The 25,254-nt window shown below is 47.6% G+C and overlaps 1 protein-coding gene across 1 annotated transcript; it reads left to right on the top strand.

The window, feature by feature from the left end:
* The first annotated feature begins 542 nt into the window (after positions 1–542).
* Positions 543–10,296, top strand: GFER (growth factor, augmenter of liver regeneration). Its single transcript, XM_056533976.1, is given in 4 exon segments — positions 543–857; positions 3,041–3,182; positions 3,185–3,248; positions 6,336–10,296. Coding segments are annotated over 4 exon segments (573 nt in total). The 5' UTR covers positions 543–653; the 3' UTR covers positions 6,499–10,296.
* Positions 10,297–25,254: the final 14,958 nt, after the last annotated feature.

The raw sequence follows: 25,254 nt of genomic DNA, 5'->3' as shown, positions 1-25,254 counted from the left end.
CGATGGTCCCGACATACAAAAGCATCGTATGTTGATGCTGCCTTCAACATGCGATGGCCTCTGAGAGTGATCGTATGCTGAAATGATCGTATGTTGGGGCCATCGTAGGTCGGGGGGGGGGGGGGGGGTCACTGTATTTGACTACAGAACTCCTTTAATCCATAAAACACAATGCATTGTTTGAGGAAACTTTTGAATCCACATCGTAACACAACAAAAACACAAGGGGAAAAAATATAAAAAAAACTACATAATTTGCGTCATGAAGGAAAGAAGAAAAAATGCTACGAAAAACTGTCTTTGTTGCCCATAGCAACCAATCACATCACAGCTTTCAATTTTTCCAGACATATAAGCTGAACGCTAATTGGTTGCTATGGGCAATAAAGACGGATTTTCTTTCAGACGCTTTTTATCCTATATTCATGGCTTGTGAGCGCCATCTGCTGGTGATCCTGTGTTACTCCACCGCGCGGGGAAAAGAAAGAGGATTTCTTTCTGAATACACATTAAATATTAAGGGTCTCCCCCCCCCCCCCCCCCCCAACATTGTTGTATCAAGTATGAAAGTGTGACGTCATCACGATAGTATACTGACTGTATTATGTCATAGATCTGCGGCCCAGTTCCGCCTGTCAGTGTGAGCTCCCAGCATGCACTGCGCTCATGTCAATATGGCGGCGCCCAGTGACCGGCAGCCTTCTAACCCTCTCAGCGGGTTCCCGTTCGCTATCCCGGGGGTGAAGCAGGATGGGGTCGGTCAGGAGGGGGAGGCGAAGCCCAAGAAGCCGTGCAGAGCCTGTATGGACTTCAAGAGCTGGATGAGGGAGCAGAGGAAGCAGAGCGCGGCCCCGCAGGTGAGAGGTGACCCGGGCATGGTCATACAGGAGGGAGACGGCTGAGGAATAGTGTGTTACCCATGGCAACCAATCACAGCGCAGCCCTCCGGGAAACCAGTGAACTGATTGGTTACTAATGGCAACTGAGCCTGTAACTGTATCCTGGACACCACCATGTGAGGGGGCGACTGTATCCTGGACACCACATGAGGGGGTGACTGTATCCTGGACACCACCACGTGAGGGGGCGACTGTATCCTGGACACCACATGAGGGGGTGACTGTATCCTGGACACCACCACGTGAGGGGGCGACTGTATCCTGGACACCACATGAGGGGGTGACTGTATCCTGGACACCACATGAGGGGGTGACTGTATCCTGGACACCACCATGTGAGGGGGCGACTGTATCCTGGACACCACCACGTGAGGGGGCGATTGTATCCTGGACACCACTACGTGAGGGGGCGACTGTATCCTGGACACCACCACGTGAGGGGGCGACTGTATCCTGGACACCACCACGTGAGGGGGCGACTGTATCCTGGACACCACCATGTGAGGGGGCGACTGTATCCGGGACACCACTACGTGAGGGGGCGACTGTATCCTGGACACCACCACTTGAGGGGGCGACTGTATCCTGGACACCACCACTTGAGGGGGCGACTGTAGCCGGGACACCACCACGTGAGGGGGCGACTGTATCCTGGACACCACCACGTGAGGGGGCGACTGTATCCTGGACACCACCACGTGAGGGGGGCGACTGTATCCTGGACACCACCACGTGAGGGGGCGACTGTATCCTGGACACCACCACGTGAGGGGGCGACTGTATCCTGGACACCACCACGTGAGGGGGCGACTGTATCCTGGACACCACCATGTGAGGGGGCGACTGTATCCTGGACACCACCACGTGAGGGGGCGACTGTATCCTGGACACCACCACGTGAGGGGGCGACTGTATCCTGGACACCACCACGTCAGGGGCGACTGTATCCTGGACACCACCACGTGAGGGGGCGACTGTATCCTGGACACCACCACGTCAGGGGGCGACTGTATCCTGGACACCACCACGTCAGGGGGCGACTGTATCCTGGACACCACCACGTCAGGGGGCGACTGTATCCTGGACACCACCACGTGAGGGGGCGACTGTATCCTGGACACCACCACGTGAGGGGGGCGACTGTATCCTGGACACCACCACGTGAGGGGGCGGACTGTATCCTGGACACCACCACGTGAGGGGGCGACTGTATCCTGGACACCACCACGTGAGGGGGCGACTGTATCCTGGACACCACCACGTGAGGGGGCGACTGTATCCTGGACACCACCACGTGAGGGGGCGACTGTATCCTGGACACCACCACGTGAGGGGGCGACTGTATCCTGGACACCACCACGTGAGGGGGCGACTGTATCCTGGACACCACCACGTGAGGGGGCGACTGTATCCTGGACACCACCACGTGAGGGGGCGACTGTATCCTGGACACCACCACGTGAGGGGGCGACTGTATCCCGGACACCACCACGTGAGGGGGCGACTGTATCCTGGACACCACCACGTGAGGGGGCGACTGTATCCTGGACACCACCACGTGAGGGGGCGACTGTATCCTGGACACCACCACGTGAGGGGGCGACTGTATCCTGGACACCACCACGTCAGGGGGCGACTGTATCCTGGACACCACCACGTGAGGGGGCGACTGTATCCTGGACACCACCACGTGAGGGGGCGACTGTATCCCGGACACCACCACGTGAGGGGGCGACTGTATCCCGGACACCACCACGTGAGGGGGCCGGACTGTATCCCGGACACCACCACGTGAGGGGCCGACTGTATCCCGGACACCACCACGTGAGGGGCCGACTGTATCCCGGACACCACCACGTGAGGGGCCGACTGTATCCCGGACACCACCACGTGAGGGGCCGACTGTATCCCGGACACCACCACGTGAGGGGCCGACTGTATCCCGGACACCACCACGTGAGGGGCCGACTGAGTATCCCGGACACCACCACGTGAGGGGCCGACTGTATCCGCGGACACCACGTCAGGGGGCGACTGTATCCAGGATACCACCATGTGAGGGGGTGACTGTATCCTGGACACCACCACGTGAGGGGGCGACTGTATCTTATTTTCCTGCTGAATCGTGTTCTTTCTTTCAGGAGGGTGATGTGGAGGATAAGGAGCGCCCCGCCGAGTGTCCATTAGATCGAGAAGAGCTTGGCCGCAGTACCTGGTCCTTCCTGCACACAATGGTGGCGTATTACCCGGACCGCCCCTCTGATACACAACAACGGGAAATGAAAGCTTCATCAACCTCTTCTCCAAGTTTTATCCCTGTGATGAGTGTGCGGAGGACCTGAGAGAGAGGTGCGCGTCGTCTTTATTGGAGGGGTCCCCAGGGGGGGGACAAGCAGTGCTCAGCTATTATGAGTGAGGGGTCGAGCCATCATAAGGGGGTTGGACGGGATTAGTAAAACATGACAACTTCAGCCTCACTCATTTCAGCGGAGCTTACCTGCAATACCAGACTCAACCTGTGGGCAGATATGGTGCAGTTTTTGGAAGTAAGCAGTCGTGGTCTTGTAATTCCAGACAACCCCCTGGTGCTTTACACACATTTAGTTGTTTCATTCACAGATTCTAAATCCCTGAGGCTTTATTTACAGAGCATTTCTTGCTTTGATACTGGATGCATCATAAAGGAATACTTCATCTATCTTTAGGGTGCCATTAAAAATGGGGGTCCTTCTTCTGAGACCCCACCATTATAACCAGGGTCCTCCCTTTCTGTATGGTGTAGCTTGCAGTAGAGCTGAGCGGTATGACCAAATATGTGCATCGCAGTATTTTTGTAACTTATGGCGGTTCCACGGTATATAACGGTATTTCTTTCACCCCCCCAAATCATGTTACCCGCCAGCGCTGTTCTGCTTCTCTCTCCCCCCCCCCCCCCCCCACCACCACCACCACCACCACCACCAAATCATGTGACCCGCCAGCGCTGTTCTGCTTCTCCCCCCCCCCCACCAAATCATGTTACCCACCAGCGTTGTTCTGCTTCTCCCCCACCACCACCAAACCATGTTACCCGCCAGCGCTGTTCTGCTTCTCTCTCCCCCCCCCCCCCCCACCACCACCACCACCACCACCACCACCACCACCACCACCACCAACACCAAATCATGTGACCCGCCAGCGCTGTTCTGCTCCCCGCCCCCATTAATGATCAGCCCAGCGGGGTACTACTCACATATGTCACCCGCAAGCACTGCCCTCCTCCTCTTTGTTGCGGGCCGCGACGCTGGAACTCACTATATGCCAGTGGTCTCCAACCTGCGGAACTCCAGATGTTGCAAAACTTCAACTCCCTGCATGCCCGGACAGCCGTAGGCTGTCCGGGCATGCTGGGAGTTGTAGTTTTGCAACAGCCGGAGGTCTGCAGGTTTGAGACCACTGCTGTACGCTGTATCCCTATGCCCGGGCTGCAAAAGATAAAGAAAATAAACTGTAACTTACCTACGTCGGCCACACGCTGGAGACGGGAACGTCGGACAGCCATCAGCCTATCACCGGCTGGAACGATGTCCCGCCCCGGCCAGTGATAGGTTAAACGCACTGTCATGTAAGAAGCCGGCCAGGGCTCCTTACATGACAGTGGGCTCAGCCTATCACTGGCCGGGGCGGGACATCACTGCGGCCGGTGATAGGCTGATGGCTGTCCGACGTTCCCGTCTCCAGCGTGTGGCCGACGTAGGTAAGTTACAGTTTATTTTCTTTATCTTTTGCAGCCCCGGCATAGGGATACAGCGTACAGCAGTGGTCTCCAACCTGCGGACCTCCAGCTGTTGCAAAACTACAACTCCCAGCATGCCCGGACAGCCAACGGCTGTCCGGGCATGCTGGGAGTTGTAGTTTTGCAACAGCTGGAGGTCCGCAGGTTTGAGACCACTGACGTACAGTGAGTTCCAGCGCCGCGTCCCCCAACAAGGAGGAGGAGGGCATTGCTTGCGGGTGACATATGTGAGTAGTACCCCGCTGGGCTGATCATTATTGAGGGGGAGCAGAACAGCGCTGGCGGGTCACATATGATTAGTTCCCCGATGTGGGGACAGGTCTGCGCTGGGCTGATAATTAATTCCCAAGGGGGAGGGGCTCAACCTGTATTCCGGTATGGGGAAAATTCATATCGTGCAGCCCAGGTATAAAAAAAAAAAAAAAAAACAACAAAAAAAAATAATTTTTTTTTTTTAGCAAAGTTGGCCCATGGATTAAAGGGTTTTCCCATAAACAGCATCCGCAGGGTAGTCTAACTGCTGGGACCCTCACTGATCATGAAAAGGGTCCTTATGGTTATTTTAACCAAAGGGACACAGGACCCCTTTCTTGTGATCAGTGAGGGTCTCAGAAGTGTCAGATTCTTACCAGTCAGATACTAAGCACTAATCCTGCCTATAGGGGACGAGTGTTAAAGGAGTTCTGTAGTGAAAGATAACTTATCCCCTATCCAAAGGGGGTCCGACAGCTGGGACATAGAGATACATGGAGGGGGGGCTTGGCCGCAGTACCTGGTCCTTCCTGCACACAAAGGGGGTCCGACAGCTGGGACATAGAGATACATGGAGGGGGAGCTTGGCCGCAGTACCTGGTCCTTCCTGCACACAAAGGGGGTCCGACAGCTGGGACATAGAGATACATGGAGGGGGCATTTCGGCCGTGGCCTCAAGCGGGGTCTGAATGGCCGTCTCGGGTGGCCCCGTTCAGGAGATCGCAGGGGGTCCTAGCAGTCAGACCGACCCCCCCCCCCCCCCCCCCGGCAAACTATTACTTATCCCCTATCCTTTGGAAAGAGTATACGTTATTTTTCACTGCACTACTCCATTAAAGAGATTGTCCAGGGATGGAAAACCCAAGCTAATTTCTTCCAGAAACAGCGCCACGCCAGTCCTCATGTTGTGAGTGGTATTGCAGTTCAGTTCCATTGTAAGTTGTAATACTGCACACAAACTGATGATAGGGGTGGTGCTGGTTTTGGAAGAAATAAGCTTTGTTTTTTTTTTCTTTCTGGACAACAACTTTAATTGTTGAGTCATGTTACAGCGCCTCTTAAGTGTTGTTACTCACCTACCTCTACATAAGGGAAAATGCCCAGGGTTGTGTCAATGAAGATATTGTATAATGGACAGGAGGCAGCACAACCTACTGCAGGAGAATTTGAGGATTTTGGGGGAGATGTATCAAAAACGGTGCTTAGGAAAAATTGCCCAGTTGCCCATAGCAACCAATCAGATCGCTTCTTTCATATTTCGGAGGTCTCTTTAAAAATTAAAGAAGCGATCTGATTGGTTGCCATGGGCAACTGGGCCACTTTTCTCTGTACAGGTTTTGATAAATGTCCCCCTCTGTTCCATAGTTGCACTTTATGAATTTCAATAACGGGGCCTGATCTCTCTGCAGGTTGACAAGTACACAACCGGACACCAGCACCAGACACAACCTGTCCCAGTGGATGTGCAGGCTTCACAATGATGTCAATAGGAAGCTGGGCAAGGCCGAATTCGACTGCTCCAAAGTGGATGAGCGATGGCGAGACGGCTGGAAAGACGGGTCATGTGACTGACTCACACTTACCTCTAGTGATTTTTGTCTATTTTCTTACTGTCGGTGGGATTTCAGTCAAGTTCTCAGTGCTGGTAATGGGACGTGACGGTCTGCAGGTGAAGGACACATAAGGACATTTTCCTTAACGTTCACCCAATCAATAATGATACCCCAAAGAATGTGTGTGTTACATAGGGCGGAGGGGAATTAACATATCCCGTACACCAGCTGCTTATTATTATTGCCTCAGTCATGGCACTATTATGAAAAGGGGGCAGGGCTAAGCGGCAAGTGATGGGGGCACTTCTCCGGCTTCTAGTTGGCCAACAATGGGGGAGATTTATCAAAAACTGTGCAGAGGAAAAATTGCTCAGTTGCCCATAGCAACCAATCAGATCGCTTCTTTCATATTTCGGAGGTCTCTTTAAAAATTAAAAGAAGCGAGCTGATTGGTTGCTATGGGCAACTTTTGATCTCCCCCCCCCCCCAATGTACGAAAAAAGATGCACCAAATTTATTAAAAGACCTGTGTCTTTAAATAAATTCGTTATATCTTATTCCACCATGTTTTGATTTAGAGGAGTTGTCTGGGACCACAAATTATTTTTTTTTTAATAAAAAAATAAATAAAATTGCATTGGGTTCAGGCTGACATAAAAATAAGTGATATTCACCTGCCTGATTCCCCGTGGTTGCCGCCATGATAGTGCCTTGCCTCTGCCGATTGGCGCTAATTGCTAGCATTGTATTACAGTGCGAAAACATTAAACATGTACTCCACCACTAGACATCTTTTCCCCTATCCAAAGGATCGTTTAGAATGCTGGGTGTGGGTGGCGGGGGTTGTGATGTAACTGCCACGCCCCCTCGTGACGCCACACCACGCCCCCCCTCGTGACGCCACACCACGCCTCCCTCGTGACACCACGCCTCCCTCGTGACACCACGCCTCCCTCGTGACGCCACACCACGCCTCCCTCGTGACGCCACACCACGCCTCCCTCGTGACACCACGCCTCCCTCGTGACGCCACACCACGCCTCCCTCGTGACACCACGCCTCCCTCGTGACGCCACACCACGCCTCCCTCGTGACGCCACACCACGCCTCCCTCGTGACGCCACACCACGCCCCCCTCGTGACGCCACACCACGCCCCCCTCGTGATGTCACACCATTCCCCTCTCAATGCCGCGCCAGTCTATGGGAGGGTGAGTGACTGCCATCACGCCTCCTCCCATAGACTTGCTTTGAAGGGGCGTGGCCGTGACATCATGATCAAATAGTTCCGAACGCTGGGACAGTGGAGTATCCCTTTAAGGACAGTGCTTGGCTGCAGCTGGGTATACAGATGTCTCATTAGAGCAGCGGTACTGAAACAATGGAGGGTTTCTCAGATGTGTAATTGTTTTATTGTTATTTTGTGGCCAATACTTTTCTGATCCCTGAAGATCAATTTAAAGTGTTATTGTCATATGACAAAACTGCTGACATATCAAAAGTTTTGATCACATCGGGTCTCCCTCTTGAGACAGCTGCAATTGCTCACTCCCTAGCTGTTAGTCAAATCCGACCTTTTTTGCTATATGTCTATGACAGCGTTTCTTCAACCAGGGTTCCTCCAGCTGTTGCAAAACTACAATTCCCAGCATGCCCGGACATGCTGGGAGTTGTAGTTTTGCAACTGCTGGAGGCACCCTGGTCGGGGAAACACTGGTCTATGGAGTGAAAAGGTCAGATCTGGCAATGCCATCCACCTTCCTGGCTTATAACTCCGGGATGCCGCAGGTCTCGAGTGACCCGGTGCGATGTAAAGGGGTACTCCGCCCCTAGACATCTTAGCCCCTATCCAAAGGATAGGGGATAAGATGTCAGATCGCGGGGGTCCCACCTCTGGGGACCCCCGGGATCTCGGCTGCAGCACCCCGCTGTCATTACTGCACAGAGCAAACACTCTCTGTGCGTAATGACGGGCAATACAGGGGCCGGAGCATTGTGACATCAAAGCTCCGCTCCCTCGTGACGTCACGGCCTGCCCCCTAAATACCAGTCTATGGGAGGGGGCATGGCGGGCGTCTCGCCCCTCAGATAGACTTGAAATAACGGGGCGGGCCCCTGTATCACCCGTCATTACGCACAGAGCGAGTTTGCTCTGTGCAGTAATGACAGCAGGGTGCTGCAGCTGAGATCCCAGGGGTCCCCATCGGCCGGACCCCTGCTATCTGACATCTTATCCCCTATCCTTTGGATAAGGGATAAGATGTCTAGGGGCGGAGTACCGCTTTAAAGGTAAATCCATCCATAAGATATCTTGTGAGGTTGTACCTCTGCCTGTTTAAAGCACAAGCCCCTTTTTATCACCATCTGCCATAAACCTCTGATAGATGCGGGTCCTAACTCTGGGACCTTCACTTGACCGTCCTGGCCCCGGCCATTCTGGTTGTGGCCATTGGAGGTGGTTGGAAACAGCTAAACCATCTGTTTTCTACAGTTTGCGTCATTCCTGTTGACATTGCTGCTTTATTGCTTAGGCAACTCCCATCAACCTCTATAGGAGTTATATAAACTGCATAAAAAAAACAACCCATTCCATTGTTTTTGGCTTCCTTAGGGCCCCTCGATCTCGAGATATATGTGGGGTTCACCTCTGGGACCTTCACCTATCAGACACAGCTACAGATGGGAATACACTTTTAAGCATTTGAATTATTTTAAAAAAAAACATTCCAAGATTTTTTTTTTCTGCTTATAAAGGCTATTGTTAGAGAATAATGTAGAGGTTCTTGTGTATGCCTTGTGTATACCTGTTTTAGCTAATGTGACAAGCATGAGTTTTTTTGTATTTTGTATTTTTTTTATTTTTTAAGCTATACAGGTGGCAATTCCATGCAATGACCACATGACCCAGTTACAGTACTGGGACTTATGGAATGTACTCCAGGTCACTCTCTGAAATCATAGCTATACTGCTGGTCATCATGGAATCTTGTCATTTCTGAATCTTGGTTATGTTCAAGATTTGTGTACTTAAAACACATGCTGTGCTGTGCTGTGCTGTGATCCCACAGCATGACCACTGCATGACCACTGCTATCGGAATGTGAAGGCAAGATGGCTGTTGCCTGGGTTGGCATTTTCTGCTGCTAGGTACTGCAGTTCTGTGAGCTGAGGTCCTCGTTGCCGGGCCTCGAGCTCTGTAGCTTTCCCCACAATGGGCAATGATAGTTTGCTTATGCTCAGCCTACTCCGCTATAAGGCCTTGTTCACACTGCGGAATTTCCGAGTGAAATCCGGCAGGAGAATTCCTCTCTGAAATTCCGTTGCAGCAGAGTCCCATTGTTTTCAATGGGAATCTGCTGCACCGTGCACAATGCAATTTCTGAAACATTTGCCGAAAAAATTCCCATTCCGGCTTCCGCAGAAAGAATAGACATGTCCATTCTTTCCGCGGAATCCGTTAGCATTGCCGCATTTCTGAGCGGTCCTGATGACGTTCCGCGGATTTACACGTAGCCTGACAATATATGCGAGGTGGTTTCCTTACAGGGGGCTTTGCTCTTTGCTGTCTTTAGTGATTTTTTTTTGTGCTTTTTGCGCACCTGATGAGCGTGTGGGGAATTTATGTTATGTTGATACACAGCAGCCAGTGTGAGTGAGCACAGCCGCAGTATAAAGCATAGAGAGGAACAGTGCAACCGTATGGATCTACGGCAAGCCAGTGGGGACAATTTCAGACGCCTAAGGCTTTGTTTACATTGCCGTTGGACTTCGCTATTCAGAGTTCCGTCGGCAATTTCATCGTGCAGGCGCTTTTTTTTTTTTCTCTCCGCTAAACTATCGGACCCCATTCAAGTGGATGGGGTCCGTCGGGAACCAGTAGTGTCAATTGTGTTCCGACCCCTTTCAGGGTAGTTAAAAAAATTAAAAAGAGCCTGAACGTGATGGCAGACAACGTCTGAATGTGATCCTAGCCTAAATCTGGAGCCAGGGATTATGTATCCGCTTCTGCTTTCTTTTACTCTCTTTTGCACAATTGCCGCCTTTTCAATGATCTCGTGAGCAGCTACTTAGTAAACTAGAGTTTCCCAACCAGGGTGCCTCCAGCTGTTGCAAAACTACAACTCCCAGCATGCCCGGACAGCCAACGGCTGTCCGGGCATGCTGGGAGTTGTAGTTTTTCAACAGCTGGAGGCACCCTGGTTGGGAAACTCTGCTGTAAGGCATAAAGTAAATTCTACGTTTGGATACTTTGTAATATGGAATACAATTATTGTGGATTTCTAAATAAAAAATATTGAGATTGATACATTACGTCCAATAAACGTGTATTCCGGGTTTTTTTATTTTTTTTGACTGTGGTAACTAGTTTATAATATAGTGTCTGTACCTGTGTTTTCATGGTGGTCTTGCCGTTCTTCTGTGATTTTTGCCCCCTTGTTTATTTTTAACAGCATACAAAATGAGTGTCGTCTCAGGTCTTCCCAGGTTGCAGTGCGGCCCCAGACATTACATCACTAATCAGGTGTTCAGATGGAACCTGTCTTTGCTTCAATGGGTGGAGCGACCGCTGGGTGAGAGGGAGATTATTCTGCAGTAAATTGTAGTTTTGCAACAGCTGGAGGCTCCTTTGTAAGAAATCACTGATCTATTGCATGGAAAGTATCACAGGTGTGTTTCAATGTGTGGGAGGAAGAAAAGGGACCAAACAAGGAATCATGGGACTTGTAGTTTGAGAGAACGAACTCCAACAGGAAATAGCCAGTTCACAAAAGCTAGCCACAGTGTTATGGTAATCTCACAGCATAGCCATTTAGCTCCAAGACAAGTGCAGATCCTTCCTAAGCATGTCCATTACTGTCTGCCAGGTACGTAATAAAATCACCTTATGGTGGAGAACCCCTTTAACTGCAACTTTTTAAAGGGGTTATCGAGGAAAAAACTTTATATAATCTCAACTGGTTCCAGAAAGTTAAACAGATTTGTAAATGACTTCTATTTAAAAAAAATCTTAATCCTTTCAGTACTTATGAGCTGCTGAAGTTGAGTTGTTCTTTTCTGTCTAAGTGCTCTCTGATGACACGTGTCTCGGGAACTGTCCAGAGAGTAGAAGCAAATCCCCACAGGAAACCTCTTCTACTCTGTGCAGTTCCCGAGACAAGCAGAGATGTCAGCAGAGAGCACTGTTGTCAGACAGAAAAGAACAACTCAACTTCAGCAGCTGATAATTATTGGAAGGATTAAGATTTTTTAATAGAAGTAAATTACAAATCTGTTTAACTTTCTGGAGCCAGTTGATAGATATTTAAAAAAAAAAAAAAAGTTTTTCCTGCAATACCCCTTTTAAGGTAGCAATAAGAGTGATGCTGGCACCGCTTATCCAATAATTCTGACCCCACACTTAGTACACAGCCTCCAGGTTCCAATACACACAGCGCTGCCAATGAAGCTCCCAGCGTAGCTCGTGTGTGGGGCTCAGTCCGCTTGCAAAGGTAAGTAGAATTCCAACAAGGTAGAGATTGATAGACGGCACTCACAAATGCAGTAAAACACGGACGCTTTATTTCTTGAGGAGCAGCAGGATTTCAGCAGTTACAAGTATAGCAAACAAGCAACAATTGTTTCACACTACATGTGCTTCATGGCTTGATACTCCTTTTAAGGTATATGTCAGTGTTTTCCAAACAGAGTGCCTCCAGCTGTTGCAAAACTACAACTCCCAGCATGCTGGGAGTTGTAGTTTTGCAACATTTGGAAAACAATTATCTAGGTTTTCTGGGTCTAAAGATGAAGTATTCTTATTAACGATAAGGATTTATAACATGTCTGTAGGGTAGGTGGCATGTGGGAAACAAGTAATGTATAAAGTGCTAAATTATTTCCATACATGTGGATCTGTAGATGATTTCCTGTACATAAAAGAGAAAAACTACTACAGTGGTCCCTCAACATACGATGGTAATCCGTTCCAAATGAACCATCGTTTGCTGAAACCATCGTTTGTTGAGGGATCCGTGCAATGTAAAGTATAGGACAGTGGTCTACAACCTGCGGACCTCCAGATGTTGCGAAACTACAACACCCAGCATGCCCGGACAGCCAACGGCTGTCCGGGCATGCTGGGAGTTGTAGTTTTGCAACATCTGGAGGTCCGCAGGTTGAAGACCACTGGAATTGGAGGTTATACTCACCTGTCCCCGCCGCTCCGGACCATCACCGCTCGTCACCGCTGCCCTGGATGTCGCCTTCCATCGCTGACGCCGCGTCCCCGAGGTGTCCCCGACGCTCCAGCAAGACCTCTGCTTCCCCTGCATCTTCGCTCTCTGTCGCCGCCATCACGTCGCTACGCACGCCGCTCCTATTGGATGACGGGACGGCGTGCGCAGCGACAAGATGACGACGATGGAGAGCGCCGACGATGCAGGGGATCCCGAAGAGGACGCGCCGGAGCCCCGAGGACAGGTAAGTGATCGTCAGCGGACCACACGGGGCACCGTAAACTGCTATCCGGGGGCAGCTGAAGCAGTCTGCGCTGCCGGATAGCCGTTTATGCGATGGCCCCGGCATACAAAAGCATCGTATGTTGAAATGATCGTATGTCGGGGCCATCATAGGTCGGGGGGGGGGGTCACTGTACTATACCAACTAAACATACCAAGGACCTGAGCTTATGAAGCACTAACACCCCCCTATCCCCATATTATCGTCAGAAGTTCTGTAGTAGAACAAAACTAAAATTGGCATGGTTTCTGCACCAAATACTAAACAGGTTTTTCTTGCATGAACATACCCTTACTGTGCCCTAAAAGGTTTAAAGGGGTACTCCGGTGGAAACCTTTATTTTTATTTTTTTTACATCAACTGATGCCAGAAATTTTAACAGATTTGTAAATTCCAGTACTTATCAACTGCTGTATACTACAGAGGAAATTCTTTTCTTTTTGGATTTCTTTTCTGTCTGACCACAGTGCTCTCTGCTGACACCTCTGTCCATGTCAGGAACTGTCCAGAGTAGGAACAAATTCCCATAGCGAACCTATGCTGCTCTGGACAGTTCCTAAAATGGACAGAGGTGTCAGCAGAGAGCACTGTGGTCAGACAGCAAAGAAATTAAAAAAGGAAATAACTTCCTCTGTATTATACAGCCACTAATAAGTACTGGAAGGATTAAGATTTTTTTTAATAGAAGTAATTTACAAATCTGTTTAACTTTCTGGCACCAGTTGATTAAGAAAAAAAAATAAATAAAGTTGATTGCGGCATCTAATACGGGAGAAAGCCATACCGGCTAGCTCAGTAGAGCTGCTCGGGACCGCCGCGGTGAAATCCTGACTTCTCGAACAGCTGAGAGGACAGCGGGAGGTGCCTTACCTTCTTCCTGGCTGTCCGATCAGCGTTTGATTGCTCCAAGCCTGAAATCAAGGATTCTATGGCAATGCATTGAACAGTGCCTACAGTGTATGAAATGTTATAGCCCCTAGAGGGAGCTATAACACTGCATAAAAAAAAGTTAAAAAATACAGTGATCCCCCGACTTATGATGGCCCCGACATATGATCATTTCAACATATGATGGCCTCTCAGAGCCCATCGTATGTTGAAGGCAGCCTCGACATATGATGCTGCTGTGTGTCGGGGCCATCGTACAAACAGCTATCTGACAGCGCTGACAACTTCAGCATCTGACAGATAGTTGTATAATGTCCCCGTGTGTCCCGTTCTGCCTCCTGTTACTCACATGCTGTCCTGCTAACTCACGGAGGCTTCCACTGTGAGCTCCGTGTAAGCCCCGCCCACCCAGTGCAGCCATAGCCAATAGCCTGCAGCATCTTACTGCAGGCATCCAATGAGCTGCTCCCCTTCCTTTCGTATAGAGCTGTAGTCGGCAGGATGGTAATGGAGGACATTCTGTCCCCCCTGAAGGTATTTAAAGAACTGTACAGTACTGTATGCGATGTCACACATCACATACAATACATATACACACTATACACCCCATACATCAATGTTTTCCTATCAGTGTGCCTCCAGCTGTTGCAAAACTATAACTCCCAGCATGCCCAGACAGTCAATGGCTGTACATGCATGCTGGGAGTTGTAGTTGTGCAACAGCTGGAGGCACCCTGGTTTGTTAAACACTCCCCATACACTCCACATACAATGGTCATCCCAGAACCAATTAGCAGTTTCCCATAGAGATATGTATTCAACATACAATGGTTCCGAGGCCCCAGAACCAATTACCATTTTTACATAGACATATGTACTCGACATATGATGGTTTCAACATATGATGGTTCTCCTGGAACCAATTAATATCATATGTTGTAGAATCTGTGTAGAAACGGAAGCCCCCAAAACTACAAAATGGCGCTTTTTCTTCAATTTTGTTGCACAATGATTTTTTTTTTTCTGTTTCGCCGTAGATTTTTGGGTAAAATGACTAATGTCACTGCAAAGTAGAATTGGTGGCGCAAAAAAAAAAAAAGCCCTCATATGGATTTTTAGGTGCAAAATTGAAATGATTTTTAAAGGGGTACTCCGGTGGAAAACTTTTATTTATTTATTTATTTTTAAATCAACTGGTGCCAGAAAGTTAAACAGATTTGTAATTTAGTTATGTTAAAAAATCTTAATCCTTCCAGTACTTATTTAGCTGCTGGATACTACATAGGAAATTATTTTCTTTTTGGAACACAGTGCTCTCTGCTGACGTCATGACCACAGTGCTCTCTGCTGACATCTCTGTCCATTATAAGAACTGTCCAGAGCAGCATGTGTTTGCTATGGGGATTTTCTCCTACTCTGGACAGTTCTTAAAATGTCCAGAGATGTCAGCGGAGAGCACTGTGCTCGTGATGTCAGCAGAGAGCTCTGTGTTCCAAAAAGAAAATAATTTCCTCTGTAGTATTAAGCAGTTAATAAGTACTGGAAGGATTAATATATTTTAACCCCTTAAGGACCAAGGGCGTACCTGTACGCCCGTGGGAATTTCGGTCCCCGCCGCCTGCTGATATCTATCAGCAGGCACCCCGCGGAAATGCCCAGGGGGGTCATTAGACCCCCCCATGTCAGTGATCGGCACAAATCGCAAGTGAATTCACACTTGCGATTTGCGCGGATTCCGGGTCATTACGGGTCTATGGTGACCCGGTGACCCGGAATAGAAGGGGGATCGCGGGTGTCCTAGACACCCACGATCCCCCTGTAGCGATAGGAGTGAGGTGGCAGGGTTGTCACCCCTCCTATCTCTGCTATTGGTGGTCTATACGCGACCACCAATAGCAGATCGGGGGCGGAGGGGTTTACTTTCGGTCTCCCCGTTCTGCCCACCCACAATAGGCGGGGCAGGATGGGGAAACCACTTACCACTTACCCATCGGCGCCGGCAGCGGGCGACGATCAGCGGCGGCAGCGGGCGACGATCGGCGGAAGAAGAGGACCGCGACGCAGCTCCCTGGATCCAACGGAAGCCGGTGAGTTACTTAGCAACATCTGGAGGGCTACAGTCTGAGACCACTATAGTGGTCGCTAAACTGTAACCCTCCACATGTTGCAAAACTACAACTCCCAGCATGCCCAGAGAGCTGTTTAGGCTTGCTGGGAGTTGCAGTTTTGCTACAGCTGGAGGTCTACAGTTTGAGACCACTGCAAAGGGATCTCTATACTGTGCACCTCCAGATCTTGCAAAACTACAACTCCCAGCATGCCCAGACAGCAGTTTGCTGTCTGGGCATGCTGGGAGTTGTTGTTTTGCAACATCTGTAGGTCCACAGTTTGGAGACCACTGTGCAGTGGTCTCTAAACTATAGCTCTCCAGATGTTGCAAAACTGCAACTCCCAGCATGCCTAAACAGCAAACAGCTGTCTCTGCATGCTGGGAGTTGTAGTTGCGATCCCTCCAGCTGTTGCATAACTACATCTCCCAGCATGCCTTTCAGTTTTGCAACAGCTGGAGGCACACTGGTTGGAAAATACTGAGTTAGGTAACAGAACCTAACTGAAGGTTTTCCAACCAGTGTGCCTCCAGCTGTTGCAAAAGTACAACTCCCAGCATGCATGGTCTGTCAGTACATGCTGGGAGTTGTAGTTTTGAAACAGCTGGAGGTTTCCCCCCCCCCCCCCCCCCCCCCCCCATTCACACTGGCGGGTTTACAGTAAGTTTTCTGCTTCAAGTATGAGCTGCGGCAAATTTTTCACCGCAGCGCAAACTCCTAGCGGTAAATTCACTGTAAACCCGCCAGTGTGAACGTACCCTAAAAACACTACACTTACACATAATTAAGAGTAAAACACTACATTTACACCCCCTTACACTGTCCCCCTAATAAAAATAAAAAACGTATTGTACGGCAGTGTTTCCAAAACAGAGCCTCCAGCTGTTGCAAAACAACAACTCACAGCATTTCCGGACAGCCACTAACTGTCCAGGCATGCTGGGAGTTTAGCAACAGCTGGAGGCACCCTGTTTGGGAATCACTGGCGTAGAATACCCCTATGTCCACCCCTGTGCAATCCCTAATTTAGTCCTCAAATGCGCATGGCGCGCTCTCACTTCAGAGCCCTGTCGTATTTCAAGGAAACAGTTTAGTGCCACATATGGGGTATCTCCGTACTTGGGAGAAATTGCACTACTAATTTTGGGGGCTTTTTTTCCTTTTACCCCTTATGAAAAAGAAAAGTTGGGGTCTACACCAGCCTGTTAGTGTAAAAAAAAAAATATTTTTTACACTAACATGCTGGTGTTGTCCTTTACGTTTTCTTTTCACGGGAGGTAAAAGGAAAAAAAGACCCCCAAAATTTGTAACGCAATTTCTCCTGAGTACGGAAATACTCCATATGTGGGCGTAAAATGCTCTGCGGACGCACAACAAGGCTCAGGAGTGAGAGCGCACCATGTACATTTGAGGCCTAAATTGGCGATTTGCACAGGGGTGGCTGATTTTACAGCGGTTCTGACATAAACCCCAAAAAATAAATACCCACATGTGACCCCATTTTGGAAACGACACCCCTCACGGAACATAACAAGGGGTATAGTGAGCCTGAACACCCCACAAATTTTCATTAAAGTTGGATGGGAAAATGAAAAAAAAAAATGTTTTCACTAAAATGCTGGTGTCACCCTAAATTTTTCATTTTCACAAGGGAAAATAAAAAAAGCCCCCCAAAATTTGTAACCCAATTTCTTCTGAGTAAGAGCATACCCCATATGTGGATGTAAAGTGCTCTATGGGTGCACTACAATGCTCAGAAGAGAAGGAGCGCCATTGGGATTTTGAAGAGAAAAATTGTCCGGAATTGAAGGCCACTTGTGTTTACAAAGCCCCCATGGTACCAGAACAATGGACCCCCCCATATGTGACCCCATTTTGGAAACTACACCCCTCATGTAATGTAATAAGGGGTACAGTGAGCATTTACGCCCCACAGGTGTCTGACAGATTTTTGGAACAGTGATCCGTGAAAATGAAAAATTTAATTTTCCATTTGCACAGCCCACTGTTCCAAAGATCTGTCAAACGCCAGTGGGGTGTAAATGTTCACTGCACCCCTTATTAAATTCTGTGAGGGGTGTAGTTTCCAAAATAGGGTCACGTGGGGGGGGGGGTCCACTGTTCTGGCACCACGGGGGGCTTTGTAAATGCACATGGCCCCTGACTACCATTCCAAAGGAATTCTCTTTCCAAAAACTCAATGGTGCTCCTCCTCTTCTGAGCATTGTAGTTCGCCCGTAGTGCACTTCAGGTCCACTTATGGGGTACCTCCATACTCAGAAAAGATGGGGTTACAAATTTTGGAGGGTATTTTCTGCTATTAACCCTTGCAAAAATGTGAAATTTGGGGGGAAACGCATTATAGTGAAAAAAAAAACATTTTTTTTTTACATATGCAAAAGTCGTGAAACCCGTGTGGGGTATTAAGGCTCCCTTTATTCCTTGTTACGTTCCTCAAGGGGTCTAGTTTCCAAAATGGTATGCCATGTGTTTTTTTTTTGCTGTTCTGGCACCATAGGGGCTTCCTAAATGCGACATGCCCCCCGAGCAAAATTTGCTCTCAAAAAGTCAAATATCACTCCTTCTCTTCTGAGCATTGTAGTTCGCCCGTAATGCACTTCAGGCCAACTTATGGAGTGCATCCATACTCAGAAGAGATGGGGTTACAAATTTTGGGGGGTATTTTCTGCTATTAACCCTTGCAAAAATGTGAAATTTGGGGGGAAACACATTTTAGTGAAAAAATAAAAATAAATGTTACATATGCAAAAGTCGTGAAACACCTGTGGGGTATTAAGGCTCACTTTATTCCTTTTTACGTTCCCCAAGGGGTCTAGTTTCCAAAATGGTAAGCCATGTGGGTTATTTTTGCTGTTCTGGTACCATAGGGGCTTCCTAAATGCAACATGCCCCCCAAAAACCATTTCTGAAAAACGTACTCTCCAAAATCCCCTTGTCACTCCTTCGCTTCTGAGCCCTCTACTGCGCCCGCCGAACACTTTACATAGTCATATGAGGTATGTGCTTACTCGAGAGAAATTGGGCTACAAATATAAGTATACATTTTCTCCTTTTATCCCTTGTAAAAATTCAAAAATTGGGTCTACAAGAACATGCGAGTGTAAAAAATAAAGATTTTGAATTTTCTCCTTCACTTTGCTGCTATTCCTGTGAAACACCTAAATGGTTAAAACAATTACTGAATGTCATTTTGAATACTTTGGGGGGTGTAGTTTTTATAATGGGGTCATTTGTGGGGTATTTCTAATGGGAAGACCCTTCAAATCCACTTCAAACCTGAACTGGTCTCTGAAAAAAAAGCGAGGTTCAAAATTTTGTGAAAAATTGGAAAAGTGCTGCTGAACTTTGAAGCCCTCTGGTGTCTTCCAAAAATAAAAACACGTCAATTTTATGATGCAAACATAAAGTAGACATATTGGAAATGTGAATAAAAGAAAAAAATATTTTGAATATCCATTTTCCTTACAAGCAGAAAGCTTCAAAGTTAGAAAAATGCTAAATTTTCTAATTTTTCATCAAATTTTGGGATTTTTCACCAAGAAAGGATGCAAGTTACCACAAAATTTTACCACTATGTTAAAGTAGAATATGTCACGAAAAAACAATCTCGGAATCAGATTGATAACTAAAAGCATTCCAGAGTTATTAATGTTTAAAGTGACAGTGGTCAGATGTGCAAAAAACACTCTGGTCCTAAGGTGTAAAATGGCTGGGTCCTTAAGGGGTTGATAGAAGAAATTTACAAATCTGTTCAACTTTCTGGCACCAGTTGATTTAAAAAAATAAAAAGTTTTCCGCCGGAGTACCCCTTTAATATGTAAGGAGGAAAATAACAAAAGTGCAAAAAATGAAAAATGCTGCGTCCTTAAGGGGTTAATGTGCAGACAGCCTTGATTCTTTTCTAGGTCCCCTGGCTGGGTTCCCTGACCCAGATACTGGTCATGTCTCTGGGGGCCCTACAGCTTGGTCCTACATTATAGGAGACCAACTCTATACACGCACACTGGGCTCAGCCAACCATGCATGTGTCTGTCTTAAAATAACAGGACTGTAGAACTAGAAATGCATGTAGAATGTGGATGCCGAAATGTAAGCCTGTGTTTCCCATTTATGTCCATAGACCAGTGTTTCCCAACCAGGGTGCCTCCAGCTGTTGCAAAACTACAACTCCTAGCATGCCCGGACAGCCAAAGGCTGTCCAGGCATGCTGGGAGTTGTAGTTTTGCAACAGCTGAAGGCACCCTGGTTGGGAGACACTGCCGTAGACAACGATATAACCCTCGTGTCACCACCACGGCGGAGTCTCCAGATGTGACTCTTCGTTTGACAAATGTCCGCCTTCACTTCGTGACACTGCATCTTGTATAAGCCCGTCTACCATAGCAACCAATACAGCGTGTCTCCAGCGAGAAGAGCCGTGACATGAAAGGAAGTCTGCCTCCCAGCATGTCATCCTGGGTTCTCTCTGCTCGCCTCCGACATCATCACTGAACAGCAGCAGAATCCGCTGCAAACACTTGTCACCTACGTGGTGTATGGAGGCGTCACTGCAGCCGAATCATCATGTGACAGCGCGGCTGGGAAATACACGGTGAGGTCAAATGACATCAGTGTGCTCATACAAATCACCAGTATAATACAGGATGTAACTCAGGATAAGTAATGTAATGTAAATACACAGTGACCTCACCAGCAGAATAGTGAGTACAGCTCTGGGGTATAATACAGGATATAACTCAGGATCAGTACAGAATAAGTAATATAATGTATGTACATAGTGACCCCACCAGCAGAATAGTGAGTACAGCTCTGGAGTATAATACAGGATATAAATCAGGATAAGTACAGGATAAGTAATGTTATGTATGTACACAGTGACCTCACCAGCAGAATAGTGAGTACAGCTCTGGAGTATAATACAGGATATAACTCAGGATCAGTACAGGATAAGTAATGTAATGTATGTACACAGTGACCTCACCAGCAGAATAGTGAGTACAGCTCTGGAGTATAATACAGGAAATAACTCAGGATCAGTACAGGATCAGTAATGTAATGTATGTACACAGTGACCTCACCAGCAGAATAGTGAGTACAGCTCTGGAGTATAATACAGGATATAACTCAGGATCAGTACAGGATAAGTAATGTAATGTATGTACACAGTGACCTCACCAGCAGAATAGTGAGTACAGCTCTGGAGTATAATACAGGATATAACTCATGATCAGTACAGGATAAGTAATGTTATGTATGTACACAGTGACTCCACCAGCAGAATAGTGAGTACAGCTCTGGAGTATAATACAGGAAATAACTCAGGATCAGTACAGGATAAGCAATGTAATGTATGTACACAGTGACCCCACCAGCAGAATATTGAGTACAGCTCTGGAGTATAATACAGGATATAACTCAGGATCAGTACAGGATAAGCAATGTATGTACACAGTGACTCCACCAGCAGAATAGTGAGTACAGCTCTGGAGTATAATATAGGAAATAACTCAGGATCAGTACAGGATAAGCAATGTAATGTATGTACACAGTGACTCCACCAGCAGAATAGAGAGTACAGCTCTGGTGTATAATACAGGATATAACTCAGGATCAGTACAGGATAAGTAATGTAATGTATGTACACAGTGATCTCAACAGCAGAATAATGAGTACAGCTCTGGAGTATAATACAGGATATAACTCAGGATCAGTACAGGATAAGTAATGTAATGTATGTACACAGTGACCCTACCAGCAGAATTATGAGTGCAGCTCTGGAGTATAATCAATGATGTAACTCAGGATCAGTACAGGATAAGTAATATAATATTCCATCTTGGATGGTCAGGCCATCAATGATGAAGAGTATTAACACTCATCTTTTCCCCCCTCTTCCCCTGTGTGTTTTGACCTTTCAATAAAGCTTTGGCCTGTGATCTCCAGTCTCTACTCCCTTCTATCCCTACCAACCTCTATCACTGTCTGTAATGCTTTATTATTTGACTTTGTTGCAAAATTGTGCTGGAATGTCTGTGTAGCATGTGGTATCATGTATTGTACAGGGAGACTAGTGCTGTATGTTGTTCTGACACTGTACGGTGAATAGAAATCACAGAATCGATAGACATGTTAATGATAAAAATTCTAAATATCTCTATTTAGAAGTGAAGAGACACTGCAGGCCATGGTAGAATGTTAAGCCATGCAGGCTTCTTACAGTAGTACAACAATATGTTTCCTGGTGTTGTTGTGTTGAAAAACATCTTCTGGGACACTTTGGAGACATAGACCAGATCCGGCCTTACCATGGGCCCCCGGTGGGGCCGTGGTCCCAGGCGGCACTTTGTCAGGGGCGGAACTTTGTTGCCCTTGATTTTTTTCACTTGGTGAAAAAACTTGTGCCACTGCGCAGACACCTGCCTGACGCTGGTCACTCACTGTGGCATTTCACTCTTGGACCCAGGCAGCATAATGTCTTGGGCCAGCCCTGACATAGACATACCATTGGTTCCATATATTTGCCAAGTAGTTTGGCCCTGTGATCCACCACTACCTACTCTCATAGATCCCACACCCCTCCCAGATCACAGACTGTAATGTGTTTTTTTTTTACTTTGTTTCTTCAATATCAAGTGATGGAGCGGAGTGTTAGTGTAACATGTGGTACGGTGGATAGCTTAGGGAACCTGTGCTGTATATTGTACGGTCATGCTTTGTGTGATTGTAATTTATTGTGTGACTTGTAATGACGACTGAATGATCAATAAAGCTCCTTTAAATCTTCCCCTTTGGCACTCACCCTTGGTATCCCGGCCCTCTAGCCAGGATCAGGGAAATTTTTTATAGATCCGGCTGGATGACCAGGCAGTAATTCGCTGCATCATCCACTTATGTATTTGCATGTTTTCTTTTTCCACATTTGTTGTGTTTATGTTCACCTGGATGGTCAGGGTGCGGTACCCTTCTGGAGGCACTTCCTGGCAGTCTAGGGGAGGTGTGTGGCTCTCTCTTTTCAGAGGAGGGCTTGCGATGGACAGTATCATTGTGCACGTTTTTATAGTGTGACACTCTTACTCTTAAACGTCATAAAGCACGTTTCTTGGCTCTTAAAAAATAGTAAATAAATACATAAATAATTAAATGTAATGCTGCGCTGTTAGTGTACCAGGAATGAAGACTAGAGGGGTCCAGCTACTGTACATTATGCCACCCAAAACCATAATCCTGGGAGAAGGACCGGTTTGACATTCGCCTCTTCATGGCATTGCCCATGTGGTCTCCTGACCAATCGCCGGCTAGCACAGCCCATCAATGGAGAAGATAGACTCCATTGTTGTCTTGCTCTGCTCCATGATAGCCTTTGTGAGGTGGTGTGAGGTCAATAAGGTCAATGGACGTCTATCTCGTAGCCCAATCACGTGCTAGCACCTTCTGATGGTTTGTGTAGACACTGTTTACCACCTTAGACTTGGTGACATCCAAAGTCACCAACATTAGAGAATAGATCACTACGCGCCATTCTTTTCGTCTGATGATCTGTGCAGAGGTTCGCTTCTGTCCACCTCTTCCTGTCATTCCAGTTGGACATTGGTCTCCCAACTATTGGGACATGCTGCATTGAATAGTGGTGACATCTTGGCCTACTGCTGGAGGTTTCTCAGTTCAAGCATGCTGTCCCTCTCAGTTTGCGACAAGTGGCGATAACTGGCATGTGGAAGAACAGGAGGCATCGCACCATCATACTGTCGCGACTGGATCCGGTTTTTGAGGTTTCATGCGGCTGAAAAAAATGGCTCTCGCTCTTTTACCCACAGGGGCATGGTGCGTGAAAATGTAATTATTTGCAGATCTTAGCGACACCCACTACTTCCTCGATTATAAGCGTACGGCTTACAATTCTTGGCGTCACTCTTTCAATATCGAGGAGCTTATTAATATTTTATGTGAATGTTAGTAATGATTTGTTGTGTATGATCAGACAGCAGGTGGCAGCAGGATGCCCCGTGGGACGCTCATTGTGTATCTACTATTAAATCTCCCCTGTCTCATTCTACCCCCGAAATTCTTCCTCTGTTTGGAAGCCCAGGGTGTTAAAAGAGGAACTATAAATTATTAACTAACTTCTGATACATAAACATACACGTGTACATAAACCCGACTCATGCCGGTAATGCTCTTATTCTTCCACTAGGAGGTATTGTACATAATTTAATTCTTATTTAACCCCTTAAAATGGCTGGAGATTAAAATGAAGATTTAATGCAGAAGGGGAACGCAGTTCCCCATCTACATTTTAATCTCCAGCCATTTTAAGGTAGCTCGAAAATATCTGAACACATAAGAAAAAGAATTACGGAGCACTCACCAGTTCCAGGAGATCAGACATGCAACATCACGGTCAGGCGGTGGGAGGACGGGGAGGCTGAGATGTTACGGGGGGGGGGGGGGGGGGGGGGGAATCAGACGTCAGGGCCACAGCCGTATCGCACCCAGGGGCCTGACGAAGCACCAAAGGGTGCGATACGGCTGTGGCCCTGACATCTGATTATTCCCCCCCTCCCCCCCCCCCCCCCCCGTAACATCTCAAAAAATCTCGAAAATATCCTTATAGTGACCCATTAAAGAGATGAAGTACAATAAAACTACATTTTCTCCTCCTTCACATAATATTCAGCAATTTTAGTGCTAAAAAATACCTTTAAAAAAGTCCAGAAGTGCCCAATTGCCCATCCCTTATTTCGCTCAGCTAGTGTTAAAGGGGTTATCCAGGAAAAACTTTTATATATATATATATATATATATATATATATATATATATATCAACTGGTGCCAGAAAGTTAAACAGATTTGTAAATTACTTCGCATACGAAGGCACGGAGCAATCATTCAGTGATCGGACATGCAGGAGGAAGGTAGGGGACACTCCACGTGTCCTCCAGCTGTTCGGGACACTGCCATTTCGCCACGGCGGTCCCTAACAGCCCACTGAGCTAGCTGGGGGTAGTTTACTTACACTTTAAACGCGGTGATCAACTTTGAACGCCGCGTCTAAAGGGTTAATAGCACACGGCACTGCGATCAGTGCCGCGCGCTATTAGCCAAGAATCCTGGCCATTGTTAGAGGCCGGCACCGGCCCGTAATGATAGAAATTATAGAAAGGGAGAGGACTCAGGACGTACTGGTACATCCTAGTTCGTTAAGGGGTTAAGCTTCTATGTATATTCCCTTTTCCCAGAATGCCAATTGGAGTGCTAATGACC

Source organism: Hyla sarda, chromosome 8, assembly GCF_029499605.1.
Source record: "Hyla sarda isolate aHylSar1 chromosome 8, aHylSar1.hap1, whole genome shotgun sequence".
NCBI lineage: Eukaryota > Metazoa > Chordata > Amphibia > Anura > Hylidae > Hyla > Hyla sarda.
The sequence above is the reverse complement of the archived record's forward strand: the minus strand, read 5'-3'. Positions and strand labels throughout refer to the sequence as shown.